This window comes from Rhyacophila brunnea, unplaced genomic scaffold (assembly GCF_057557595.1).
Source record: "Rhyacophila brunnea isolate RB1 unplaced genomic scaffold, BYU_Rbru_1.0 scaffold_19, whole genome shotgun sequence".
NCBI lineage: Eukaryota > Metazoa > Arthropoda > Insecta > Trichoptera > Rhyacophilidae > Rhyacophila > Rhyacophila brunnea.
Genome location: NW_028232848.1, coordinates 10,968,774 through 10,994,534, shown reverse-complemented (window position 1 = coordinate 10,994,534; position 25,761 = coordinate 10,968,774). Strand labels below are relative to the sequence as shown.

At 34.1% G+C, this 25,761-nt stretch overlaps 1 protein-coding gene across 1 annotated transcript; it reads right to left on the bottom strand.

The window, feature by feature from the left end:
• On the bottom strand, positions 1-20,551 carry LOC147072752 (arrestin domain-containing protein 2-like). Its single transcript, XM_085946235.1, has 7 exons — positions 20,386-20,551; positions 15,005-15,151; positions 12,889-13,100; positions 11,667-11,849; positions 9,298-9,486; positions 4,903-5,260; positions 1-110 (listed from the first exon to the last, which is right to left on the bottom strand). The coding sequence occupies exons 1-7, from the start codon at positions 20,498-20,500 to the stop codon at positions 1-3; spliced, it is 1,314 nt and encodes a 437-aa protein (XP_085802361.1). The 5' UTR covers positions 20,501-20,551.
• Positions 20,552-25,761: the final 5,210 nt, after the last annotated feature.

Genomic DNA, 25,761 nt, shown 5'->3' with positions numbered 1-25,761 from the left:
CTAAATAAAACCAATCTTTGGTGGATCCTCTTTAGCATTCTCATCTGACTTTTCTTTATTCAGTTCTGCCATGAATTGAATCCCTTGAGCTTCTTCATAAGTTGGTGGGGCTGAAAGAAATCATAGCGAATTTCTTACTATTGTCATAACACATATTAAGTATATACTTCAAAAGAGATTGGACCAGTATACTAGAAAGAATTTATTTTTTATATTAAATCATTTGCAGATCTAGTCCAATATAACACTTAACTCCGAAATCATTAAAAGTAGTGCTTAAAATGTTACAATATATCGTCGATGCACATCAAATATGGTCTATGTGACGTTTTTACGAAAATGAGCTAAATATACAGTTTTTTTTCTTTTTTTTTTCTTTACCTTTTAAAATATGAACCATGTGATAAAACAAAATATTAAGGAGATAGAAAACAAACTATGTGCCAACATTCAAAACTTCGCATTTAAATATGAACCATGTGATGTTACTGCACATGCGCCATATTTAATACGTGGTTAGTACCGCGTCTATGTTCACATGGTCCGAATTTTACATCAGCTTTGATTTCACTGACACGTGACTGTTGTCTAGTTGTTCCCGCCGTGTACCTACGTATTCTGGCTGTTTTTGAAGTGAAAAAGTATGTAAACCATACCTAATATCACTGTTTTACTATCTGTGATCGTTTGGTTTATAAATTAGCGGTAAGTTATTATGTTTTATTAAATAAATTTGATGTATTTTCATGTAAATATTCACAAAATTTCACCAGATAAATTATGAATGAAGGCAGGTCTTTCAATTGTCATTATTTGAGTTCAATGTTGAGATAAGCCTCGAATTTCTGCACTAAGTAGAAACATATTAAAGTTATTATGTTGTTTATGTTTCAGAAATGGATTAATACTAAAATTAAACTACAAAAAATGAGAAACCCATGATATTTGACAAAGCATTGACACATTATTATCTGGCTTCAAAATCTGTAAGTAGTTATCTAGCTTCATAGGTTTTCACAATATTGTCAGGGCTCGAAATGACCGGAGCGCCGTTTCGGGTCGTGAAATCGGCTACATTGGAGTTCCATCTCGTGGAAAAAATAATTTTACAACTTGAGTTAGAATAGTCATATAACAAAAAATTAAACACACTTATTTTCATAAAACACACATAACATTAGATAACTATGTTAATATTTTCAGAAAATTAACGAGCGCTCCAGTTCGTAAAATTTTCCATTTCGAGTGCTGAATATTGTACTTTCTAACTCTCATAGTTTTGTGTACTGTGTGATTTATATTTCATTCTATACGTCTTCTTTTCCAGGAAAACTTTTCTCTGACAAGTGAAAAAATTTAAGAAAAGAAATTATCGCTGTTGTTTGCTGACAAGTTGCAAGCACTTTTAAGTGAGTTCATATTTTTATTATTGTATTGGAATTAGCAGGCAAGTTAGTGAATTATGTTTAAAATATCGATTTTGTTCTAGACTGTACCGAAACCGCACAAGAAAGAAAGTACGATTAAGTGCGATACGCAGTTCTGTATCAGGGGTTATGGAGCTTGGAGTAGTCGAACCATCAACCACCCAAATGGATGATAACATGATGTTATGCCCTGTGACTGGAGAATTTATCCCAATGCTGTCACAAGACATTGGCCCTGCACCATACGAAGATGTCCCTGGTAACAGATGGCTGTGTGAATTAACTGGAGAGTGGATCCCACAAAGTGATATGGATATTTCTTTACCAATGGATTCTGATATTTCAGTAGTTCAGAAAATTAAAAAAAATCAGAAACGGAGAGTCTTGGGGAAAGGGTATGTCGGCTATAAAAAACATTGCGGAAAATATCAACAAAGCCAATCAAAGCAACCAAAGTCTATGGGAATAAGATGTTCACACAAATTACCCAAGGTGGCACATAAAAATTCTTTATGTTGTCAGAAAATAACAGAAGAGGATCGCCTGTACACATTTCACAATTTTTGGAAGTTGAAAACTTGGTCGGAGAAAAAAGCATATTTCCTGGGATTTGTAGCAACACGTGCTATAAGAAAGCGTCGTCGTGAAAGTACAGCTATCACGAAGAAGAATCAAGGGCACGATATATATCTTTTTACTAAAGACGGGGATAAACATAAAGTGTGCCGCAAAATGTTCATAAATACTTTGAGCATCACACAAAGCACTTACACAAGATGGAGTAATCAGCAAGACATTATTATTAATGACGGCGAAAATATTCCCCCAAGCAATACAAATAAAAGAGTGGCCAAGCAAACTGAAGCTGTGGAGAATGTAAAAAAGTGGCTAAATCTTCTGCCAGTTGTTCCAAGTCATTATTGTCGGTCTCAAACAAAACGAAGATATGTCGAGTCGTCTTTTTTATCAACTCAGCACATGCTATCAGTCTTCAATATGTGGTGCACAGAGAACAATGTGCTAACTGTCAACAGAAACTTCTTCAGCAACGTTTTAAAAGCTGAAAAAGTTTCTATTCACCATCCACGCAAAGATCAATGTGATATTTGTGTAGGATTTAAATGTGGAACTCTTGGGAAAGAAATTTACGACCAACACATAACACGAAAGGAGCATGCTAAAAAGGCCAAGAACACTGCCAAAGAATCTGCCAGCGAGACTACATTAGTTTTAACAATAGACTTGCAGAGTGTGTTGTTATGCCCTAAATTGCTGGCATCTGCTGTTTACTACAAACAGAAACTACAAGTACATAATTTCACCATATATGTCCTTAATAATGCAGACGTGACTCTCTACGTGTGGCACGAAGCAGATGGAGGTGTGACCGCCAACGAGTTCACAAGTTGTAGTATCAACTATTTAGCGACCAGGCCACATAACTATAATAAGATCATCCTAATTTCGGATGGTTGTAATTACCAAAATCGGAATCGAATACTGGCAAGTGCTTTAAGTGACTACTCAAAACTGACATCAGTCACTGTAGAACAGATATTTTTGGAGAAGGGCCATACTATGATGGAAGCCGATAATGTCCATTCTGTGTTGGAGCATTACTTCAAGCCTCCAATATATTCTCCGAGTGATTATGTATCACGCATGCAAATGGCTTGACCCAAACAGCCGTATAATATTAAAAATGTTCATTTTGATTTTTTTTTAAATTACAAAACTTTAATACGAATTTAACTTCTCTGAGACCAGGAAAGAAGTAGGGGATCCCGTTGTCACAGATTTAAGGGCTCTGAAATACGTACCGTCGGGGGATATTTTTTATAAATTAGATCAGTCGAGTGATTGGCTAGAGTTGCTTCAACGCCGCAAGACTGGCTATGTTCCCCCATTGCCACTGTATAACAGACCCCTTGCCTTATCTGAATCCAAATTCAGGCATTTGCAAGAATTAAAACTTGTGATAGACAAAGATCATCACCCTTTTTATGATTCCCTAACGTCCATGTAGGAATTGGAGCAAAAACGTTAATTTAGTTTTGTATTGTGAATTATGTTACAATTAATAATGCAAATGTTGTATAAAAATACTTCGTTATGTTGCTATTATTTTGTTTGATGTATGTACGATTTGAAATAAAAATAACATTAATATGAAGTTGTGTTTATTTTTTCAATAGAGAATGATTAATATTCATGCTTTTAATATTGTTAAAGATTAACATTTATTCTTAAAGAACGAGGTAAGAAATAAATGATGGCCTCCGTACACTAGTGGTCTACCTACTCATTTGACTTTGAGTCTAGAGGTTACGGGTTTGATTCCCGCTGCACCGTCAACATGTTTTAAATGGATGTTTTTTCTGTGTAAATATGGGTGCTGGTGCTGCAAGTCTGGGTGTTGTGATGAGCCAATGATAAGTGTTAAACCTCATGGGAAGATGGAAAAAACATTATCAACCAAAGTCAAAATGCCGATCGCAAAACAGAAAATTAATAAATTATTTTGTAATAAAAAAGTCATATCCTCTGCATATCACTACACAAATCCATTTTCATAGTAGGTATGTCCATAACATTCACATATATTTTGTGATAATAGAATCTCATATTTTAATTCTGTTAACTAGACACTAGACTAGTGCCTAGTTATCAAATTTGAATAATTTTGACAGCTAGTATTAAATATGGTTCATGTGACGAAAACTGTGCATAGAATATGAACCATGTGCAAAAAACGCAGTAAAATGCCATTTTGTTGTTCAAAATAGTAAATATTTGAAATAAAATGTATTCGTACGTTGAATAAATATTTTTTCCCTAATTTGTCCATAACTAGAAATATTATTTTACATTCCGTTTTTTTTTTAAACAGTTTTTATCGATTTTCTCAGAATGTACTCAGAGTCACATAGACCATATTTGATGTGCATCGACGATATGCTAAAAGAGAATTATCTCAGGGTATGAAACATCAAAAATAATAGTGAGGCCTGACACCCACATTAATTATAAAGATACCAACACCTATAATGCGATGTACGTTGGCTTGGAAAAATAAAAGTCACATTGCGACACAAGCATCACTGCCACACCCCAAGCTACAGATGTTGCCGTATAAGCACATGAGCTATCCATACACTCGATTAAGTGTGGTTTGGTGGGGCTAAATTCAGTGTCAATTTTAATGATCTGCTTTATTTACTTAGTTATGGTTGATTACACTAAAAACTTCTTTTAGAATTGACAATGAAAACATTCAAAACAAGGCATTCCTCGGTGCAGCAATCACAGAGTACTAAAGTGTGAATCGTGCTATAAATAAATTTTCAATCTGAAACGACTTTCAGCTAATTTAATCATTAGCCTTATCTTTTGTCAGCTTCATGCTTATCTATGTAAACTTTGTCTCCATAAAAAAGGTTTTCGGTAATGTAATATAATAAAATACTATAATTACGTTCTAAAGATACTGGTGGCGCAGATGGCTGGAAAATCGATGATGAAGGTTCGCCAACACGAGCAAAAGAACTTGTGTTGTCATCATTCTTGGTATTTGAATGGATTGGTGGAGATGGCTGGTAACTAGATGACAAAGGTCCGCAAACACGACCATATAAATCTGTGCTCTCATTCTTGGTATTTGAATGGATTGGTGCAGATGGCTGGAAACTTGATGACATAGGTCTATGAACAAATATATCTGTGCTGTGATAATTATTGGTGTTTGAATGAATTGGTTTCAGTGGTACGTTTCCAATAGTTATTGGAATAAAACTTCTGAGGTTCGAATGCATTCCAGAAACTTCTGCTTTTACCTGTCAAGCAAACAAACAAAATATTTAATTTTCATTATTTTTTTGATTTTAAATTACATTTAAAATACAGTAAAATCTCACTAATTCGGCACTTCGTGATATGTCAAGTGATCCAGCACTATCTAGTCGGGGCGAGGCGGATGATCATGTCCCACAACTCACGATAAAAATTTTAGTAATGCTATGTATGCCACTACCCATGAAAGTTCACTGATAATTTATATTCACAATTAAAAAATAGAATAATATATTATATAGGCCCTAATTAGAAGTCGTGATCAACGATTCTCAGTTGATTCTCGTTTCTTAGGAAATTATTTTTCAAATATTTCAAGATACTCATCATGAATGAAAATCTCGAGAATTTGAGAAATTGTAACCTACCAGAAAAACTTAATTTGAAAAGCCTTCAAATCAGTTTCTAAATGGAATTTGTCAATTTCGTCCGTAAAAACCAATGACATTATTAATGGACGACGCACTCAATACAGAAGCTAGCAAGTAAATTCGCATGTACAGGTAGACGTCACGCAATTTCCATTATGCGATATCACGCATCGGGAATTTATAGCAATATGACCTTTATTGTAATGGCGTTAGAGCAGTGTTTCTAATGTCAATGTTCATTTGAGAGAACCCGTTCGAACCGAACCATTCGGCAGACCCAACAAAAAGCATCAGGAATTTATAGCAATAACACCTTTATTGTAATGGCGTTAGAACAGATTATGCCATTCGGCAGACCCGACAATAAAGTGAGTGTCATTTATTTTTCCAGATGATTCGTCCATATTAACGTCATTGGTAAAAACCTTTGACCATATGAGATAAAAGAAATAAAATTGTTTGGAAGGAGATAGTTCTCAAGTATTCTTGAGTTATCAATAAACCAATCCTTAATTGAAGTGGTTATTGCAAGACAATGATATGCCACAGAAACATAGTTTGGAGATAAGAGCAATTTAATATTCTTGTTCGTTCACTATTGTAACAGGAAAAATTACTATCATTAAAATGTTCGATATATCTCACATCTAATTATTCTGTTTGGAGCAGATGGCGTGGATGACTGACAGATATCAATTTTGACTGGCATGGCATATCATATTTTTGTTATAACCATTTTTTAGCAAAATTTTAATTTGTAAGAACTAACTACACATTGATCATAATTTATTATTGAGACATCAGTGTATTTTTTTTTTTAAAAGTGTCTTAAGTAAAACGTGAGTGTATGCCCTGGGAATTGGTTTCATTAAAAATCGACAAATTCATAATTATGTGGAATATCATTGTCTTGCGATAACCCCTTCAATTTTTAAAAATCAAATATTCTTGAATTCAGGAATTGCCGATTCTCAAGAATCAAAAAAAGTCAAGAAATCATATTAAGCTTTAGCTCTAATATGTGTACGTATTGTTTAATGAGGAGACAACTTAAAATAATTTAGTTTAGTTACTGGCAATCATTGACTTTAAAATCATATCAATATTAATCATGATAATTAATTGACCACCCAGGGTCATATTAAGATTTTATAGGCCCTTGGTCCGGTGACCATACCCATACCATAATCCGACCCTGATACCTCTCTGTCACACAGTATATTGTACTGTATGGATACCTACTATCCATGGCTTTATCCGACCGACTTTCTCTTACATACTATCAATATCCATATGTATTTGGAAATGTTTTTTTTTACATGGTGTAAATGAGAACTCTGTCAGTCATGATGGTCTTGATAACTATCTAAGAAATCGGGAGCATCAACTGTCGTTCGCCCAAGGTGCAGAACTAACTTGCTATTGGCAATGCCAATTGGGAGGGCAACAATACAGTTTAACCGAATCCCTTTGGATAATGATACGAGGGTGGGTCAATAAGTCCTTAGAAAAGCCGACAGGTGGCGCGACTAGTACTGTAAGCGGTTTGTTTTCATGCAGCGGCACTACCGATTCAGTATGCTGCGAAGTTTCAATCAGATTGGTCGGGTTGTTGTGTGTTTCTCGTACATTTAAAAAAAAAATTTGCTTGTGGAAAATGGAAAAATGGAAAATGGAGAAAATTAAGTTTAGAGCTGTTATTAAACATTTTAATATAAAAGGGTTAACAGCAAAGGAAATAAAAAATGAGTTGGATTTAGTTCACGGCATATCTGCTCCTTCACTTGCAACTATTTATAACTGGTTAAATGAATTTAAACGTGGTCGTACATCAACAAAGGATGAACCACGCTCAGGACGTCCTGTAGAGGTGACTACACCAGAAATGATCAATAAAATCCACGATATGGTGTTAAGTGACCGAAGATTAAAGTTGAGTGAGATAATTGAGGTTACAGGGATCTCAAAAGGTAGCGTCATTTCTATTTTACATGACAAATTGGGCATGAAAAATATTTCTGCAAGATGGGTGCCGCGTTTGCTCACAGTCGACAATAAACGCAATATGGTGGTGGCCTCTAAAGCCCTGTTGTCGCTCATGCAACGCAATCCGGATGAATTTTTTCGTCGCTTTGTGACTGTAGATGAAACATGGATACACCACTATACTCCCGAGACGAAAGAACAGTCAAAGCAGTGGATTGCGAAGGCAAACCATGTCCAAAGAAGGCGAAAACCGTAAAATCAGCTGGTAAGGTTATGGCTACTGTATTTTGGGATGCACGTGAAATTATTTTCGTTGACTATTTGGAAAAAGGAAAAAAAATAACAGGGGATTATTATGCATCTTTATTGGACCAGCTAAAAAACAAAATTGAAGAAAAACGGCCTCATTTAAACAGGAAAAAAATCCTCTTTCATCAGGACAATGCCCGTGTTCACACATGTTTACGATCAATGGCTAAAATTGAAGAATTGAAGTTCGAATTGGTCGACCACCCACCGTATTCGCCAGATTTAGCTCCCAGTGACTTTTTCCTTTTCCCAAACTTAAAAAAATGGCTAAGTGGACAACGTTTTTTTTCAAATGAAGAAGTCATCGATCGGACAAATGCTTATTTTGAGGACCTTCCGAAAACTTATTTTTCTGACGGTTTAAAAAAAATTGAGAAACTTCTAACCAAGTGTATTGAGCTCCAAGGAGATTATGTTGAGAAATAAAAAAAAAATACAAAAATAAAAACTGTTTTAATGCTTTTTTCTAAGGAATTATTGACCCACCCTCGTATTATATGCGTGAGATGAGTTTAAGTGGACTTTTACTCTTCTTTTTCATCTCATGTTGTAAAAAGTTTGAATTCATAACTTGTAAAGCTTACTACATTTATCTATACCTTAGTTCAATAGGAAAACAACTCAAAAAACCTCGTTCTAAGATTTTCGCACAAATTCTCATTGATTCTAACAATTTTAAGTCCTAATGAAGTCAGCAATGCACAATGAAATTTTACAGCTTAACGAATAATCAACCCAGATAATCCCGTTTATAATGAAATTAATGATTTAATTTCATAAAGGGATATTCGATTTTATGAATCGTTAACCTTTTCTGTCTCACGATATTACTATGGCAGTATCTGACAGGCCGCAGATTTTCAACGACACACGTTGAATGTAGAGCAAAGCTCTTACTAAAATCGCTGTAATACCGATAATTTGTGGTTTATATTTCATAATTATTCAAACAGATGTCACTGTGATTTTAATTTTTTAGATTATGAAAATTAATCGACAGTGGTTAGTAATTTTGAGTTTAAAGTTTGACGAGATAACTAGCGAAATTTGTATGTGCAGCCTGTCGATCACAGCCTCATTGAGCGAGAATACTCGCTGAAGGCATAGAACTGGTTTTAAAGAAATTTTGACTAATTTTTTTTTTTTGAATTATAAAGAAAAGATCTTTCTACATCAAACAGCATTATTAACTCAAAACCTTGATATTTTGACTTGTTTCCCTATAGAACTTATCGATATGTAAAATAAATAAGCTAAATTTAATTCACATACTCTAATAATGTTCAGTATCGGTTACATCAGTTATACATACTGAGTACCGAATATTAACATTATTGGTAAACAAAATGTCTGACCTTCAAGAAGTATCTAGTCTTGATGATGGATGATGATTCTATTACTGTCGGTGAAAGAGGAGGTACGGTTAATTTCAAGTCGAATGTTTGCATCTCCCCTTTTCCCACTCCATGTCCGATAACCTCAACGAGTTTCACCCTTTCATTTCTTTTCGAAGAGACTGGACTTGTACAGATAAACTCGGTTTCCTATAATGAGAATTAAGAAATAGCAGTTAAATCAACACCATTAACTGTAACAGTATTTTTTTATTGAACATAGCATTTTATAACTTTTTCATATAGACCTACCAAATATTTTACGGTTTCCAAAGACGTGATCAATCGAAAAGATTAAATAATAATAACCCATAAATAGTATTTTGATGCGTAATTAAAAGACATAATTATCGTCTGCAGCCGGGGTCGATCCACTGCTGGATGAAGGCCTCCCCTAGCACCCTCCACTCTTCTCGGTCCCTAGTTCTTTGCTGCCACGTACATCCACCGAGCTTCATGAGTTTGTCTATCCAGCGGGTTTTAGGGCGTTTAGTGCCCCTTGGATACCACTTTGTCCACTCGCTGAGCGACCTCTATCACTTACGTACTCTTGTTTGCTTCTTTATGCATTAGTTACCTTTGTGATCTTTTCATACCACGTTGCGATACTTGTAATTTTTTTAATTTCTCTCACATTAAGAGACCATGTTTCACAAGCATAGTTGTAGGCGTTGGTATAGGTAAATCATTCTACAGTGGCAGCATAGGCAATTCGCGCGTGTATTGAATTGCTTGCGATAATGCCTGTTTCAATGCTAGCAAACAATACCACTACAACTGCAAGCCGCATTTGCCGTACACATGGTGCCACTGTAAAACGATTTATCTATAGCACATATTAGTTGAACACTTTACACTTAAGACACAATGGGGAGGTCGCTTTTGACGATACTATTCAGGCGCCCAAATGCAACCCATGTCATATTATAGGTAGTAAGTAATATTTACTTATTTTAGAAGGAAATCAGTCAGTAGTTTGCCATTCGCGAGTGCCGAACTACAAGGTTCTAAGTGTTTATTTTTAGTGAAACAAAAGTAACAATGAGGCAGCTTAGAATACTACTTCTTTGTTAGGTTTGTTCTGTCAAAAATAAACACTTAGAACCTTGTATTATTAGTCTCACGCATTGGATCAACACAAGATGGGCAAGGTGGGCATTTAAGCTCTCCAGAGAAGAAATAAAATACCCCATTATGACTTTTGTCTTTTTTTTTTTTTTTGTGATTTTACCGAGGCTTTGACTGCGACTCGCTGTCATATCGCCTCTTCTCTTCTAGAAGGGGATCCGTCGATCAGGTCCTCACTCCTATTCTGTTAAATAACTTTACAATTTTGCCTAGCTCTTCCGTCTTACCCACCGCCAGGACACCCTTCAATTCGTCGACATTCTCATAGATATCTGCAATTCGCAGCTGTACTCTGTGAACTTCATATTTGGGGCATTGCAGTGCTATATGTACAATGTCCCCTAAAACATGACATTCATCGCAGAGCTGCGATTCGCTTCTTCCCATGAGGACATCAAATCTTTTGCCCATGGTGTGCCCTGTTCTTAGCCTCAGTATTAACTTAAGCTCATTCCTCGTCAAAGAAGACTCTACAAACCAGGGCACCTCTTGTGGTGTTGGTAGAATCGACTTACTCCATTTCCCCTTTTCTAATGATGCCCTATGGTGAAAATCTATCCACATACTATGGCACATTTTCTTTATAGCCTCATTCCAGTCCAGGTTTTCTGGTATCCACTGATATGGTACCCCTGAATGGCCGGCTACCTTTGCCAGATCATCTGCCCTTTCATTTCCCTCAATGCCCATGTGCGATGGGATCCATTGAAGGCATAGATCTCCTCCTCTATTTTTCTTGGCGTCGATCTGGTCAAGGATGTGGTATGCTATGGTTGACTTTTGTCTTATGGCAACAGACTCACTGATTGTTTCTCTCAATTTTTACTTACATATTGTGCATAACCCCTATATATAACCCATAATAAAAATATTAATCAGCACCTAATTTTTTAATTAGTTCTGGGCCAACTCACGACTTTTACGAGAAATGGATGTTAGCTACTTGCTCAACCTATTATGTCCAAACAGTCATTGAGAAAACAACATTTAAATTTGCCAGACTCGGGACTCGAACCCGAAACCGATGATTTTATAACCTACAGTCGTCAAATCAAACTGATTTTTGATAACATGATAATGAAGGAATCGAGAATAATTTAATAATATAAAATAATAAAAACACTATTAGGTACAGCAGATCGCCCTGAATTTACTTAGGGTTTCATTCATCTGGTTCCTCAAATATGTTGTATACGCCTTACCTTTTGCAGTCCAAACTTTATCTGGTACACCTTGACTTTGCTATTGTTATGTACATCATAATGAAGAGGGATGATTTCGCCGGGAACAAAACCCGAAACCGGGATATTTAAAGTCATGGCAAATGTTCCATGTGACAAAAAGAACATTGAGAAATTTTTTCCTATGTTTTCTGAAATTGGTCGCTGAAAAAAAAAACTTTGATGATTAATAAGGTAACGTAAGGTTTATTATTAGTAACCTACTCGCATCACAAAATCTCAGACTACTTTCTGTGTAAAAAATGCGTTAACTTACTAGTAGACACAGCCAATGATATCCCGTGGGTAGGCAAGTTATGCATTGCATAGAGGCGGAAGATAAAAGAACGAATTCAAATATTAGAACTTTTGAAGTGGACGGTGTGGTTGCTACATGTATCGCCATCTTAGTTTAAAAATTTATCAAAGCATAAAAAATACTGACAGAAAGTTGTTGTTGAACTTTAATACATAATATTGTAATGGTGGTTTATCGCACAGGCAACATTTTAACAAGAGTGTCTCCAAACCTGTCTCAGACCTCCAAGTACCTAAAACCACCACTGTTTGAGAGTATGTTTCGTGGAAATGCTCTAATTTGCAGTAGATTGTGTTTGTTGAAGATAACCGAAAATAAATAATAAAATAGGTAAGTAAATACCTAACCAATTCGCAGGCAATTTGAAACACTTGGTTCATAGATGGCGTCAAAAGACATCAGATAGCGCAATTATCAGGAAAGAAGGTAAAGTTAGGCTATCCCAAATTATGTATTTTATATTTACAATGTAATACATAAGTTAAATTGGTTAAGTTTGATGTAATAAAATGATTACATCAAACTTCTCTATTGAAGATGAAAAGTGGACCAAGTTAGTTGGTTAAAATTAAGACAGTCTATAGCCAGGCCGCTGTACTAAATGACGTGCTCCGATGGTAGTGCTAGTTATTGCTTATCTTCGAATGTGGTAACCTGTTTGCAGTAAATGAATATTTTCAATTGCATTATTTGTTCATATTAATTTACGTATTGTCAGTTTTTTCAATATAATACAATCATCGTTTTTTTTCTACAAACAGTTTATCATATTGGATTTTGAAGTATAAGCAATAACTAACAAATTTTGCTTAAAACTCATTTATTTTTACTGTTAAGTTAGAATCTATAAATAGATATATCAGTGATAGGTTTTAAGCCACTTACTCGAACGTTAAGCATCGTATTGAGATCGACCCGTGATATGATTGTGAAGAATTTTTTATGGACCTCGTCGAATTTGAATGGCCGCATTGTTTTGATGCGGACGAGGTAGCGAATCCGTCCGTGGCCTCCTTCGTTCGATGATGGAAGGTTTGGCGGAAGAGTAAACATGAAATCAAAAGTGTGGAGTCCAGCAGACAGGATTGATACTCCATCTGTGGATCATAAAAACAAAATACATACTTGCATTTACGCATTGCAGACTAGTGCACAGATGTTGTATATCCAGATTTCTATATTTTGAAAATTTATAATTGTGTTCCTTATAGGCAACTACTGACAGAGAACCTTTTTAACATTTATATTAAAATACAACTAAAACTAATGTATGCTAGTGGCGAAGAGTGACTTTTGAAAGTAGGTAGATAAGCTATGGTGGTCACAGTGTTTACTACATAAGACGATTTCGAGACTTACCAACTTTTGGCTGTCAGTCATACTTATATGATCAATCTCAGAAATTAAAATAGACACAATTCATTGTTTCAACCCGACAAATTTAGAAAATATGTACTACATGAATTTTTCCATTCAATGTGAAGATAAGAAAATTGATGTTATTTTTTAGAATTCAATTAAAAGCTGTTAAATACAATAAAATTAATCATAAGATATAAAAATTCATTTTAATTTTTAAAAACAATCCATATTAACTATGTAAATGTGATTGAATTTCATAGGAAAACTGTTGATTTTAATTATTTTTATATAAGGCATATCATATAATTATAATTATATAATTTTCTACAAACACGTATCTCAATTTTTGTCAGTTTTGAGTTGTTTGATGTAATGAATTCAATATTTGAATACTCACATATTCCGCTAACACGTATCTCAAAACATACTTTATAACTTAATAGATTTAAGCTATTACAAAAACTCGTATCACAATAAAAGACTTTTCTAAATATTATAAACTAGTATCTTGAGTTACGTGTTTGTAAGTATACAGAATACTGAACTCCGACAGATGATTATACTGAAGCTCTTTCTCGTAAGTCAAGATACATGTTTACTGCAGTAATATCCACAGTAAAGTTGCAACGCATTCTCATATCTACGACAATATGACTGATCGGTCGAAAGCATAGTGCAATAAATTGAAGAAACATAACAGTTTTTTCATAAAAATATGTGTAACTATACTAAATGGATATTTCATAGAAGAAAATTTATTTCTAAATTACAAACAGAGAATAAAGTCATTACTTGCCTCGCCTGTAAAGTTGTGTTTTTTTGAGATACGTGTTTGTAGAAAATTACTGACGATATGCAGTAAAAGCATGAGTCCTATGGTAGGTACAATGAGCAAGACATCAAGATAATTTCAAGGATAAAGCGCCTCAAACAGTATACAAAAAAAACTATGGATTACCCCAGGCCTCTGTTTGCATGTATTAGTAGAAAATTACATACAAATTGTGTACAATGAAAATTACGTACATTTTGATAAAATCTATTTATAATAATTATTTACGTAATAATTAAATTAATAAATATTTACAATAAATACGAATGACTGACAAAGTTTAATGTGAACTTTGTTAGTTATATGTTTTTGTTTTCATTGAGCTAAGACTACAATTTACAGATGGTATCGGTTAGTTTTAAAAAAAATAATTAAATCCTGCCTACAGGAAACCATAATAGTTTTGGTATGCTATGGCTATCCACTAAAATAGTGCACACTTTATCATTCATACTTATTTCTTTTCGTTGAATTAAGAATACATATCATATAATTAAGACCTGCCCAACCGAACCATAACAGATAAATTAATATATTATTCTATCTATAAAATATCCAATATTATATATGATTTAATGGCATAATTTTAGATATTTTATAGATTGACGAGTATTTTTTGACTATTATCTATATTATTATGGGTTGGTTTTTGCAGGGTTTAATTGAATTTTAAAAACTAACCAATACCATCTGTAAAATTGTAGTCTTAACAGCCTACCTCCACCCTTCGCCACTGGTATTCATTCACACTCCTTGCATGAAGTTAACATTAATGTTACCTATCAAAGATTATCATTGTCTACTCACCTTTCTCAGATTTAGAGGATAACAACGCTGAATAAGTGTCCAAATATGTTTCATTTGAACTATAGGAAACTGTTTTTTTGTCATCGCCGGTTCCTTCAGATTCATCCCATTGACATTTCCCAAAGCCTGTCACATTTATTCCTATTTCTGAAATTTAAAATAAACAATACTTATAACTTAGGTTTGTAAACTAGAGATGGGAAAACTGGTCGATTTTGAAGACTAAGTATACTTAATACCAGTATAAAAAAATACTTAGTACGAGTATATAAACTTGTTCCGAAATACTTACTAGTATTTGGAATACTATATAGAGCGTTTGGCGTGCGTATGCGACAAAAGTTTCATACTCAACTGAAAGTAAAACCAACTCCATATTAGTATTTGAAATATCGGCTTCAATAGAACATCTAAAAATACACTGAGCTGGGGTTTTCGAAATGTCCCATTTATTATAAAATTTTAAACACTTTTTAAATTTATGAGTTGTTTTTATGTTAAGTTATAATATTCTTGTTACCATAAATGAATAACAATGATTTTTTTATTGTAAACTGCGTCGCCTCAGTCGCCTCACCATATTTCCGAGGGAATAATATGCTGCTACAGAAAATTTATAACCTATTTGTTCATACATAAGATGATGTCATTCGCATGCATAGACTTATAAATTAAAATATAATTGTATTCAAGTGCTACCTCGCTCGCTCGCATTTAATGTCAATAGTATTTAAAGTCTACCGACTAGCCAGCGACTCGCAATGATATCATCACAAGTTTTTTGGAACAAGTTTATTGGGCCACACGTACTGAGTATGGGTAGTTTAATCCGATACTTGAGTACACAAACTGGTGACAGTATTTCTAACTCACCTCTATTGTAAACCAATGACTTCCGTGTCACGGACCATCGTGTGACATTGATACCGTATAAACCATGGCATCCTCAGAGGATCCAAGGCCATGAGGCCTGAATCATCATTGGGCTGATTCATGCAAACATGAACAGATCGACTGCGAGGCAAATTTCTAGCCCGTAAGCAAATAGTAATTATTAATATCATTTTTTAATATTATTACCTACATTAGCCTTCATCCAATTTTGACCAATAGGTATTAAATTCGTACACTTACCTACATAAATATTGAAAGCATAGTTCCCAGCCATACAATGTACCTAGCACCTAGAATATCTGATTTGAGATTACCTACTTTAAAAAAATATGTATTTGTACCTAGTTCAAATAATTCAAAATATGTACCTACCTAGCAAAGAAATACAGCCTTTTCAAAGCAGGTACCTAAAAAAAGGTCTAGCTGACTATTTCTGTAGTGAGCGAAATTCTCAGAAATAAGCCAGGTACATAATATGCAGAGTGTTTTTGTCATTTTTCAGAGATAGAATTGTGAATTGTTTGTTGGGTATTATTACTACCTACTCTGCCCTACCAGCCCCTAATAGGGTCATTCGGTTTTCGAACTCTCGAGGAGCGTGACGTCGGCTGTGGCGCCGCGCTCCCGGCGTCACCGCCATTTTAAATTTATTTATTTTTTTTTAAAATATTTTTGAATATTTCCTACGCTGTAGTACTTTGTACCTAACTGTATTCCGAACAATAAACGCCCTGTTTCCGCCTGTACTTCCGCGTTGTCAATCAACATAAACATGTTCCCGAAAGAAGAAGCAGACGATATCACCGTGACATTCATCATCAGGGGGGTCCAGCGCATTTACCTACACCCCCCCCCCCCCTTTCGGAGGTAACAACATGCAAGAAAAGTTTTAATTTTATATGCAAAAGCTGAGAAGATTTTTTAAGTAATATGAATAATAATATTACAGTTTTTTTTTTATTCTAGCACATAGCGTAAGATATGGAGATCTACAAGTTTATTAACATTACCATTCAATTGGCTCAGGTTAGAAGATTTGGAAATGGAGTTATTACTAATTAATACTATAAATTATTGAGTCAACATATTATTTCATCAATGAATTAAGTATTTTATTTTTGTTTTTTTTCGACCATGTCCGATCTTAATAAGATCATAACGTCTCTGTTCTGGCAGAACATACTAACTGGAGAATACTAGTTTTGAGTAATTTGACTTTGAAGTTGTTGAAATGTTCGAAATAATGGTCTATCATGTGAGTTTATTAAGTAATTGTAAAAAGGATGACTTTAAAATAAAGACTGTTTATTTATTAAGAAGGTTTCCAGACGGTAAAGTTAAAAAGACGGTAAAAAACATTTTAGTTCTAACTCAATATTTAATTTTTTCGAATTAGTGTCTTCTGCCAGAACAGTGATGATAATATGTGCCTCCACAGAATAGAGCTTTGTATTAACAGATTTTGTTTTTACGATAAATGGATGTCAGCCACTTACTCAACCTATTAGGTCCATACTCTGACTCATACACGGATTCGAACCTGGTACCCACGACGCAATAGGCCGACACTTAAGGGCCCGCTGAAGAGCCCGCCGTTCAAATATAATTCAGTATAAAAAGGACCTCGGCGTCGTAACTACGTCAATTTAAATCGATCTTTTCGCAAAAATCACTAATCATCGGAGATTTTATTTCAAGAAATATTATTATTATTACTGATAATTTCTGCCGCGCGGAGAATTATTATTATTTTATGAACACCTGCGAGATGAAGCCGATCAGAAAACAGGGCTGTCAAAATAATATTAAGCATTCATATTTTTTAAATGTTAATTTCATCATGGTTTTTAATCAAACCTGTGCAAGTACGTACTGATAACTTGGGTGGATTTTGTAGCAAACATACTATTGATATATATACGGGTATATTATTATTATAACCCAATTCAAATTGAACACAGGTTGATACTCAAATACTATTATAGTGTGTTTATGATTTCGAGAAAATAATACGATGGTATAATTAATCCATATCAATTATTTGAAAACATTACATTCGCACTTTGCACAAAATTACAAACACATTCGAAGTTTGCCGCACACGTACAGACCACGTGATATTTGTTTACGCAAAATCGTCGCTTTTCAAAATGGCGAATTTGAATAACCAGATTTTACTGCGATGAATCAGTATGTTCCTTTTTGTTTTTTTTTATTCGTAGGTTTGTTTACTATGTACACCGAGAAATTTCCATTTATAAACTCGGAAACGATTTTTACAGAAGAGTTTTGGAATATAATGCAACCAAAACTGGAAAAAATTCTATCATGGGTGTTGACTTCCTGAATTAGCTAACCCCAGGATGCCACTACGTGAACCACAGTGGATATTAAGCCATTTCCACACTGGCAACAATTTGCTGGCAACCTCATTAAATTTTACGATACTTACCATAATTGCTTAATACTTTGGACGCGGAAGACGCACACGGTGCGTAATGACCAGGCGGCCGATCGATGTAATTAACGTGCATTTTAAAGGGGGCAATTAAAATCTCATTATCTAATCAGCAGCGAAAGCGTTAAGAAATTTTACAATAATTATCGTAAAATCTAACGAGGTTGCCAGCAAATTAACTTGTTGTCAGTGTGGACCCGGCATTAGATGCACAAAACTTAAATAATATATATTATAAATAAAAATTTAAAATTATAAATATATATTATGATTTATGTCTTCGACAGCCCTGATGAAATAAATGTGAAATATGAGTCGGATCTGTCACAGAGCAAATTTATTAACACAAACAACTTTGACACGACCTTTTTATATTAACTAGTAGACCAGATATTATGGACCACATGTTAAAAAATCATATTTTCAATTCTCAAGGCCAATTCTGTAGAACGTCCTCTTAAGCCGTACGGCCATCGTGGAATTTTGAATTAAGTAGGTATACCAAACTAAAACTAATTAGTAAGTCATCAGAAGTGGTGACGTGTGGTCTTGAGGGTTGTCCATATATGACGTCACACAGTTTTAACTATTTTTAACCCCCCCCCCCAACAACTTTTACCAGGCTGTCTATATGACGTCAAATTTTTGACACATCCCCTCCTAAATGTTAAAAAATCCCAAACTGACGATATACATATTGTTTAATTTGTGACGTCACATTTTCTCTGACCCCCCCTTCCCTCATCACAAATCTCAGACCCTTCCCTAGAGCGTAATGTCATAAATATGTCAGATTTTGCCAGTTACGAGTCGTGTTGGGGAGTTTTCGACAGTGCCTTCCCCATCTCATTCTCCAAATAAGTTTGTAGGCTTAGATTATAGAAAAATATAGATGGACCTATTGCATGTGTTTGTCCTTCAAAACATGACGAACTTTTTCATGCACTTGCCTTGCCCCCTTCACGCTTCCTCCGCCACCCTTTCCTGGGTTATTCGAAAATATGTGTGACAGTGTGCGTGTCGTAGTGTTGCCAGATATCGAAAATTTATTCCAATGTTATAATTTTACAAACGAGGTTTTTATAAATTATATTATGGCAACACTGGCGTGTTGGCTATGCACTTGGTAAAACATTACTCACTAAAATCAACTCATGCGGAGGGCTTGTTTATAGGTCTGAATGTCAAAAACGTAACGAAATCTGCAATTTTGATGATAATTGCATTTTATAACCGTTAGATGCCACTGGGATCGCGTATTTGTTACATTATAAAAATAATCTTCTATGAAATACTATCGAAAATAAAATTATATTCACCCAGTGTTGCCAACCGTACTATAATTATAGTATTTGTACTATAATTTTGGTCCGCGTACTATGTACGATGTAAAACAGGTATAGTACGCCCAAAATACTATAATTTTTAATATCGGAAAAAATATGTAAAAGGTACACAAATTTCAATATTTGCATTCGATAAATTGGTGCAAAGTACTGTAATTTCGCAATATAATATGACATTTTGGAGAACCTGGAAAATATTATAAGTACGAAAAACGTATGAAAAGTCCTTGACTTCTGCTTAAAATGAAATTTCTTGAATTCGTCGGTAAGCATTTTTGATCGGAAGAGGTACCTAAATAAAAAAGGGTCTCGGAATTTCTCGTATTTTCCGTTATTTTTTTATGAGAATTAAAAAACTATACATTTTCAATAAATTACATCGCGTACTATATTTTTTGCTGAAATACTATAATTTCTCGGTTCGCGTAATATAATTCGATGAAGAAAAGATGGCAACACTGTAATTCACCACACAATGTGCAAAAGTAGATTGGTAGGTAGGTAGGTACTTACGTCATTACGTCATGTTTAACTTAACTTGGTGTTGACTGTTAACAGAAGTTCACCAGTATTGTGTTTATTTTGTATCTACTGTCTAACAACATTTATTTTGTTCCATAAATAACTAATCTGTGATTATCTAACAAAATCTGAGTGCACCAAAAAGCTTATAAGCATCTTACCTCGTACTTTTTTTGGTTTCTCCAAAGTTATATGAACACGCCCAGTTACTTCTTCGCCACTATAAAATACACCAGCTCCACGATTCACGAATGTCACTGTACACTTCTTTAACATAGTTGCTAAATATTAATTCCAGATGAGAAATACCTAATTATTTTGATCCAAACTCGCAACGATATACCTACAACCGCAATCACCGCGTGTTGAAAAGTTTCCAACAACTAAAAATCAATAGTCAGGTTATTTTTATTATAGGTAGGCACTAGGGATTCCAATACCCGGGATCCCGAGCTATTTTCGATACCGGAATTGATAAACATAATCCCGAAACTTTCGGGATTGATTTTTTTATCAGTTTTTATGGAAAATAAAATAAAAACGAAAATACAACAGAAAAAATACTTCTAATAACATATAACTAAGTACATTAGAAATAAGCTGAGTTTGAATGAAGTTTGATTTATTAATTATACCCATGTGTAAGTTACCGATTCATTTTATTTTTTCACATAAATTAATAAAAATGAGAAAGATTGAAAAAAACAATGGTTCGCACTAATAACAAAGTAACTCCACCATGATTTCATATACGTTTTACGGCAGTTTCATATTTGGTTGACTAATTAGATTTACGAAGCGGAAAGGCCATAAGTACACCATGATTATTTACTTTACTATTTTAAATCTAGCTAATCCATTCATTAAGTTTTTACTATCAGAAACAGCAATCTCATATTAAATTCACATTAATATTTATATTACAATATTATTTACTCCATTAAAATAATGTATTTCCAAGATTGAACGTATACAATATTAACAATAAATGTCTTAAATAGTATAAATTATACTAGATTTATTTTTGACCGATTTTATCAATGTTATTTGTAAATATAAAATTTTTATATTAACAATGGAAAAAAATGCCAATCCCGAGATCCCGGGATTCTCAAATTGTAATCCCGAAATCCCGGGATCAGAATTTTGGCTCGGGATTGGATTCCCTAGTAGGCACCTATAACGTTTTGAATATTATAATTGTTAAAATAACCTTTTTATCTTATCTGTTAGATACCTACTCTAGTTGTACCGATCATGATTATAGAATAGATAAAATCAATATTAATTTGTTAAATATATTGTACCTAGGTACTACTTTATCAGTAATTCAAAATAACACAAAAATGTTTGTAAGATAGGTAGGTTAATACGATTTATAACTTTGCACTTTTTAATATTGTCGAACAAGATCTTCTTGTCAACGTGTTAAAACTGTGAACTAATAAAGCCCCTCCTGTTTTTAAGCGCACTTCGACTGCAACGACTTACCGGTTATCGACGAGTTGTCCACATGTTAAAACTGTGAACTAACAAGCCCCTCCTATTTAGTTAATCGCACGGTAATTGTGGCACAGAGGTCGCCATGAGTTTAAAAAAAAAAAAATATTTCATGTAGACCAGTGTTTCCCAGCCTTCTTCATGCCATGCCCCACCGTAGCCTTTTCAAAAGTTAAATGCCCCACCGGCATCTTTTTTTAATAAAACAGCAGGTAAATTTTCAAATCATATTGTAATATGTTTGTAAACATATGAACCCCTAATGAAATTAAATAAAACCTATTCTAATACATATATTATAACTGAAATTATTTCAAAACACAAATTGAAAATGTAATTAAGTAGAATAAAATAAAAATTAAAACAATAATAAAACACAAATGACAAAATGAGGGATTTTTTTGTATGACCGATGAGTATTCCCCTTTATATGTGAAATGCCGACGTGTCTCATCTCTGAAATGTGGTGCCCCACCTCTGAGGCGTCATGCCCCACCGTGGGAAACACTGATGAAGACAATTATAATAAATACCCTTTTCTGTAGGCGCATAGGCTTTTCGATACGTAATTGTTGATTGAAAATTTGAATTTTTCAAACATTTTCATGTATCATTATCACAAACAAAGATTATATTAGGTTGGGGTAGGTTAGGTTTGGTTTGGTCTAAAAAGAAAGTTATACAATCTCATGGCAACCTCTGCGGCACAATTACCAATCGCACTTCGACTCCAGCGACTTCCGGTTATTAGGTACCTAGATCTTCTTGTCGGACAGTAGGTACACTGATACGCATATTTGTCTGATTACCTCGCATAAAATTAGATAAAATGATATTCACTTGTATATTATGAAGGTAGAAATAAATAGATAATTATGTAAGTATGTAAAAAAAATATGTTTATAATAAAAGTATAGGTATTTCATAATTTTCATCCTAGAGCCGGAGTGCAAAGTTATAAAGCGTATACGCTACCACTGTATCTGTAACACCCAGTATAATTAATAATCGCACACAACACTTCAATAAAATGGTTTGCGATGTAATAGAGTTTGCTAAAAATCTCAAATAGAAATGGGCTGGAACATAGCTCGACGAATGGATAATCGCTGGACAATTTAATCTAGTCACCCAGTGGTACCCAAAATGTACAAAACGTCCGCAAGGTAGACTTAGAGGCAGCTGGATCGATGATATTTTTAAGTTCTGGGCGGGTATGTTAGAACTTGCGAGTCGTATGGTCGAAAACCGTGTGGTATGACAAGTTAGTATCGCCCGTTTCATACCGTATACGATAACACCTATTTTTGAAGCCACTCGCTACGGACTATTTTAATTCGCGAGTAACTAGTTGGCAACATCGCCAAAACCGAGAAAATTGGTGTCTATGGTACAAGATGAAACGTCAAAAATGAAATGTCAAACGAAATCATTATTTTTGTTGGTTATGTTTGTGTATAATTCCTACAATATTCGATTGATTTAGTATAATATGATATAGATATATGTACGTAGAATATAACCTTACATAAATGCGAAACCATATAATATTATTACACTGTAAAACAAGATTTAACAAAATAAACACAGTGTCTTCAATAACATTTATTTTTATGTAGGTATTTATTCATTACAAACCATTATAAAACATTAACATAATTAATTGAACTCAAGATAACAGAGTATTAAGTAACATTGTGAATAGGTAATATAATAATTCGGCATCTTTATTGTTTATAAATTGGTAATGCCGTGTTCTTTCCGTCAGCGAACTCATTCATTTTGACGTTTTGATTTTCAAGGTCACTGTCACATACGAAACGAAATATCAAAATAAACATGGAAATCGGGTAATAGGTACATGAATTCACGTCCTTCGTCGTGCAAAAGTAGCAAAATAATGGAGAGGTTTCAATTAAGTGATCTTAATTGAAATAAGGTAGGTGAGGTTATGTCCGTCTCAACATTATACCGACCTACGACTTTTTAATTCTCCATGGATATAATATTATAAACGTAATAATGTGTCAAAATATAACATACATCTTCTATATCTTTGATTAATTTTAATCTATACAACCATATTCATTTTTTCGCATTGTAAACTCTTCACGCTTGTAGGTAGGTAGTAACATTAAACTTAAGATACCTAATAAACCTATATGGCGTGAGAATTTGTAAAATATATCTCACACGCTCTTTGTTTAATCGAAAATTACGTATAAATAGTGCATCACTGAGTGAAAAAGCATTTTGACATAAGTTAACATAATTATTTGATCTGTTTCGCGGATGATTACGTGATCCTAAAAGTGCCGCAAAAGTAACTATTTATGGGATTGACATATTTTACAATAATTGGGTGAACGATACAAATCTATAGCAATGCTTTGGCGAAATATAAAATAATAATATGTAGGTAATTATTCTCGCGAGCCCAATAATAAAATACTATCTTTTCGCAGCCTAACCTTTCACTTTTATTTGACAGTTGAAAACTAAACTGCGTTATCGGCGCGAGACATCAGTGCGCATGCTCACATACTCAACTCGTATGGGGGACTATGGTCACGAGTGCCCTTTGGTATGGGCAATATTGTCGACACAGATTATGACTAATTCAGGTAGTGATAAGTTTCGACATGCCTTATTTCGATAACCTACGTCACTTTCGCGAATGACTACGATGTTTCACACGACTCGCAAGTTCTAACATAAGGCCCCTGCGGAAGTACGTGGCGACGCAACGCACAGAACCGAGAGACGTGGCATCCGCTTCGAGAGGCTCTCATCCAGCAGTGGATAGATTCAGGCTGATGATGATGATGAACACTTTTTACAAATTTAATAATAAGATAGGTACACACATATTCCAGACAAACAATGGCGTTTTTTTGACGCAGATGACGCGATCAATCGATAAACACATGCATATTTCTTAGAAATTGATTATACCTAAATCATTACATTGTATTACTTTTTCTCCTGAACCTGAACTTCTGAACCCCGATTAAATATAATTATATTATGTCAAAAAGTTCATTAAAGCGTCAATCTGAGGCAAAAGATCTTGGGATAATTTTTGATTCTTCATTATCTTTTCACTCGCATATATATAACTTCTACGGCTCTACGTGCGAGTAATCTTCTAGGATTCATCATGCGACAATCCAAACCATTCAAGAATCCAAATGTCTTACGTACACTCTACGTCTCATAAGTGCGTAGCACTCTTGAATATGGGTCGATTATCTGGTGTCCTTATGAAGTTTCCTATAAGCTTATTTTAGAACGCGTCCAGAAGAAATTTCTTCGATGTCTTTATTTTAAGAAATTTAACTATTTTCCTTTCGATAATTCGTCAGATGATTATTTTCAGACTGCCTTTCTACAAGGGATGCTTACTTTTCACTCTCTTGAATCTCGTCGGTCTCTTCTGCTCTTGAAACACTTTTGCCTGTTATCGCGAGGGATGGTTTCCAATCCTGGTGTCCTAATGAATTTGAATTTACATGCGCCTGTCAATTACTTAGGTGGTCGCAGTCATGGTTTGTTCTGGATTGGAACCGTTTCCTCGTGTCAAGCCTATCAGGCACCATTAGCGAGGGGAGCAAGATTAATAAATGCGCTCCCTAAAGACATAGACATTTTTAATGATGTACTTTGCATTTTGTTTTTGAAACTGTATTTTTCTGTATAAAATAATTGAAAAAAATGTACGTTTTTTTATTTTCAAAAATTATATTTTTCTGTATTAAATTGTACTTAAGTATGTTTTGATTTTTTTTCTATATTCTCTTCTTCTCTCTTGTGAGGGCAATGTTTGACTTATAATGTAAATCTCATGTTGTGTACGTCTTGAATTTAGATTTGTTATGTCCACAATGTTTTGTATCTTAAATAAATTAATTAAAATTCCTACAATTATTAACATCAATGGGACCCATAATATGAGTCACTCAAACAGATACGTACCTACTCGTAATTACACAAAAAAAAATCAAACAATATTTATATTATAAACAAACACAAAAAGG

Excerpts from the sequence above, each read along its gene's own strand:
- LOC147072752 (XM_085946235.1), bottom strand. The coding sequence starts at position 20,500 with ATGTTAAAGAAGTGTACAGTGACATTCGTGAATCGTGGAGCTGGTGTA. Across the intron at positions 15,152-20,385 it reads GAAACCAAAAAAAGTACGAG|AAATAGGAATAAATGTGACA; the intron begins GTAAGATGCTTA and ends TTTAAATTTCAG. Across the intron at positions 9,487-11,666 it reads TAAAGTTTGGACTGCAAAAG|GAAACCGAGTTTATCTGTAC; the intron begins GTAAGGCGTATA and ends TTCTCATTATAG.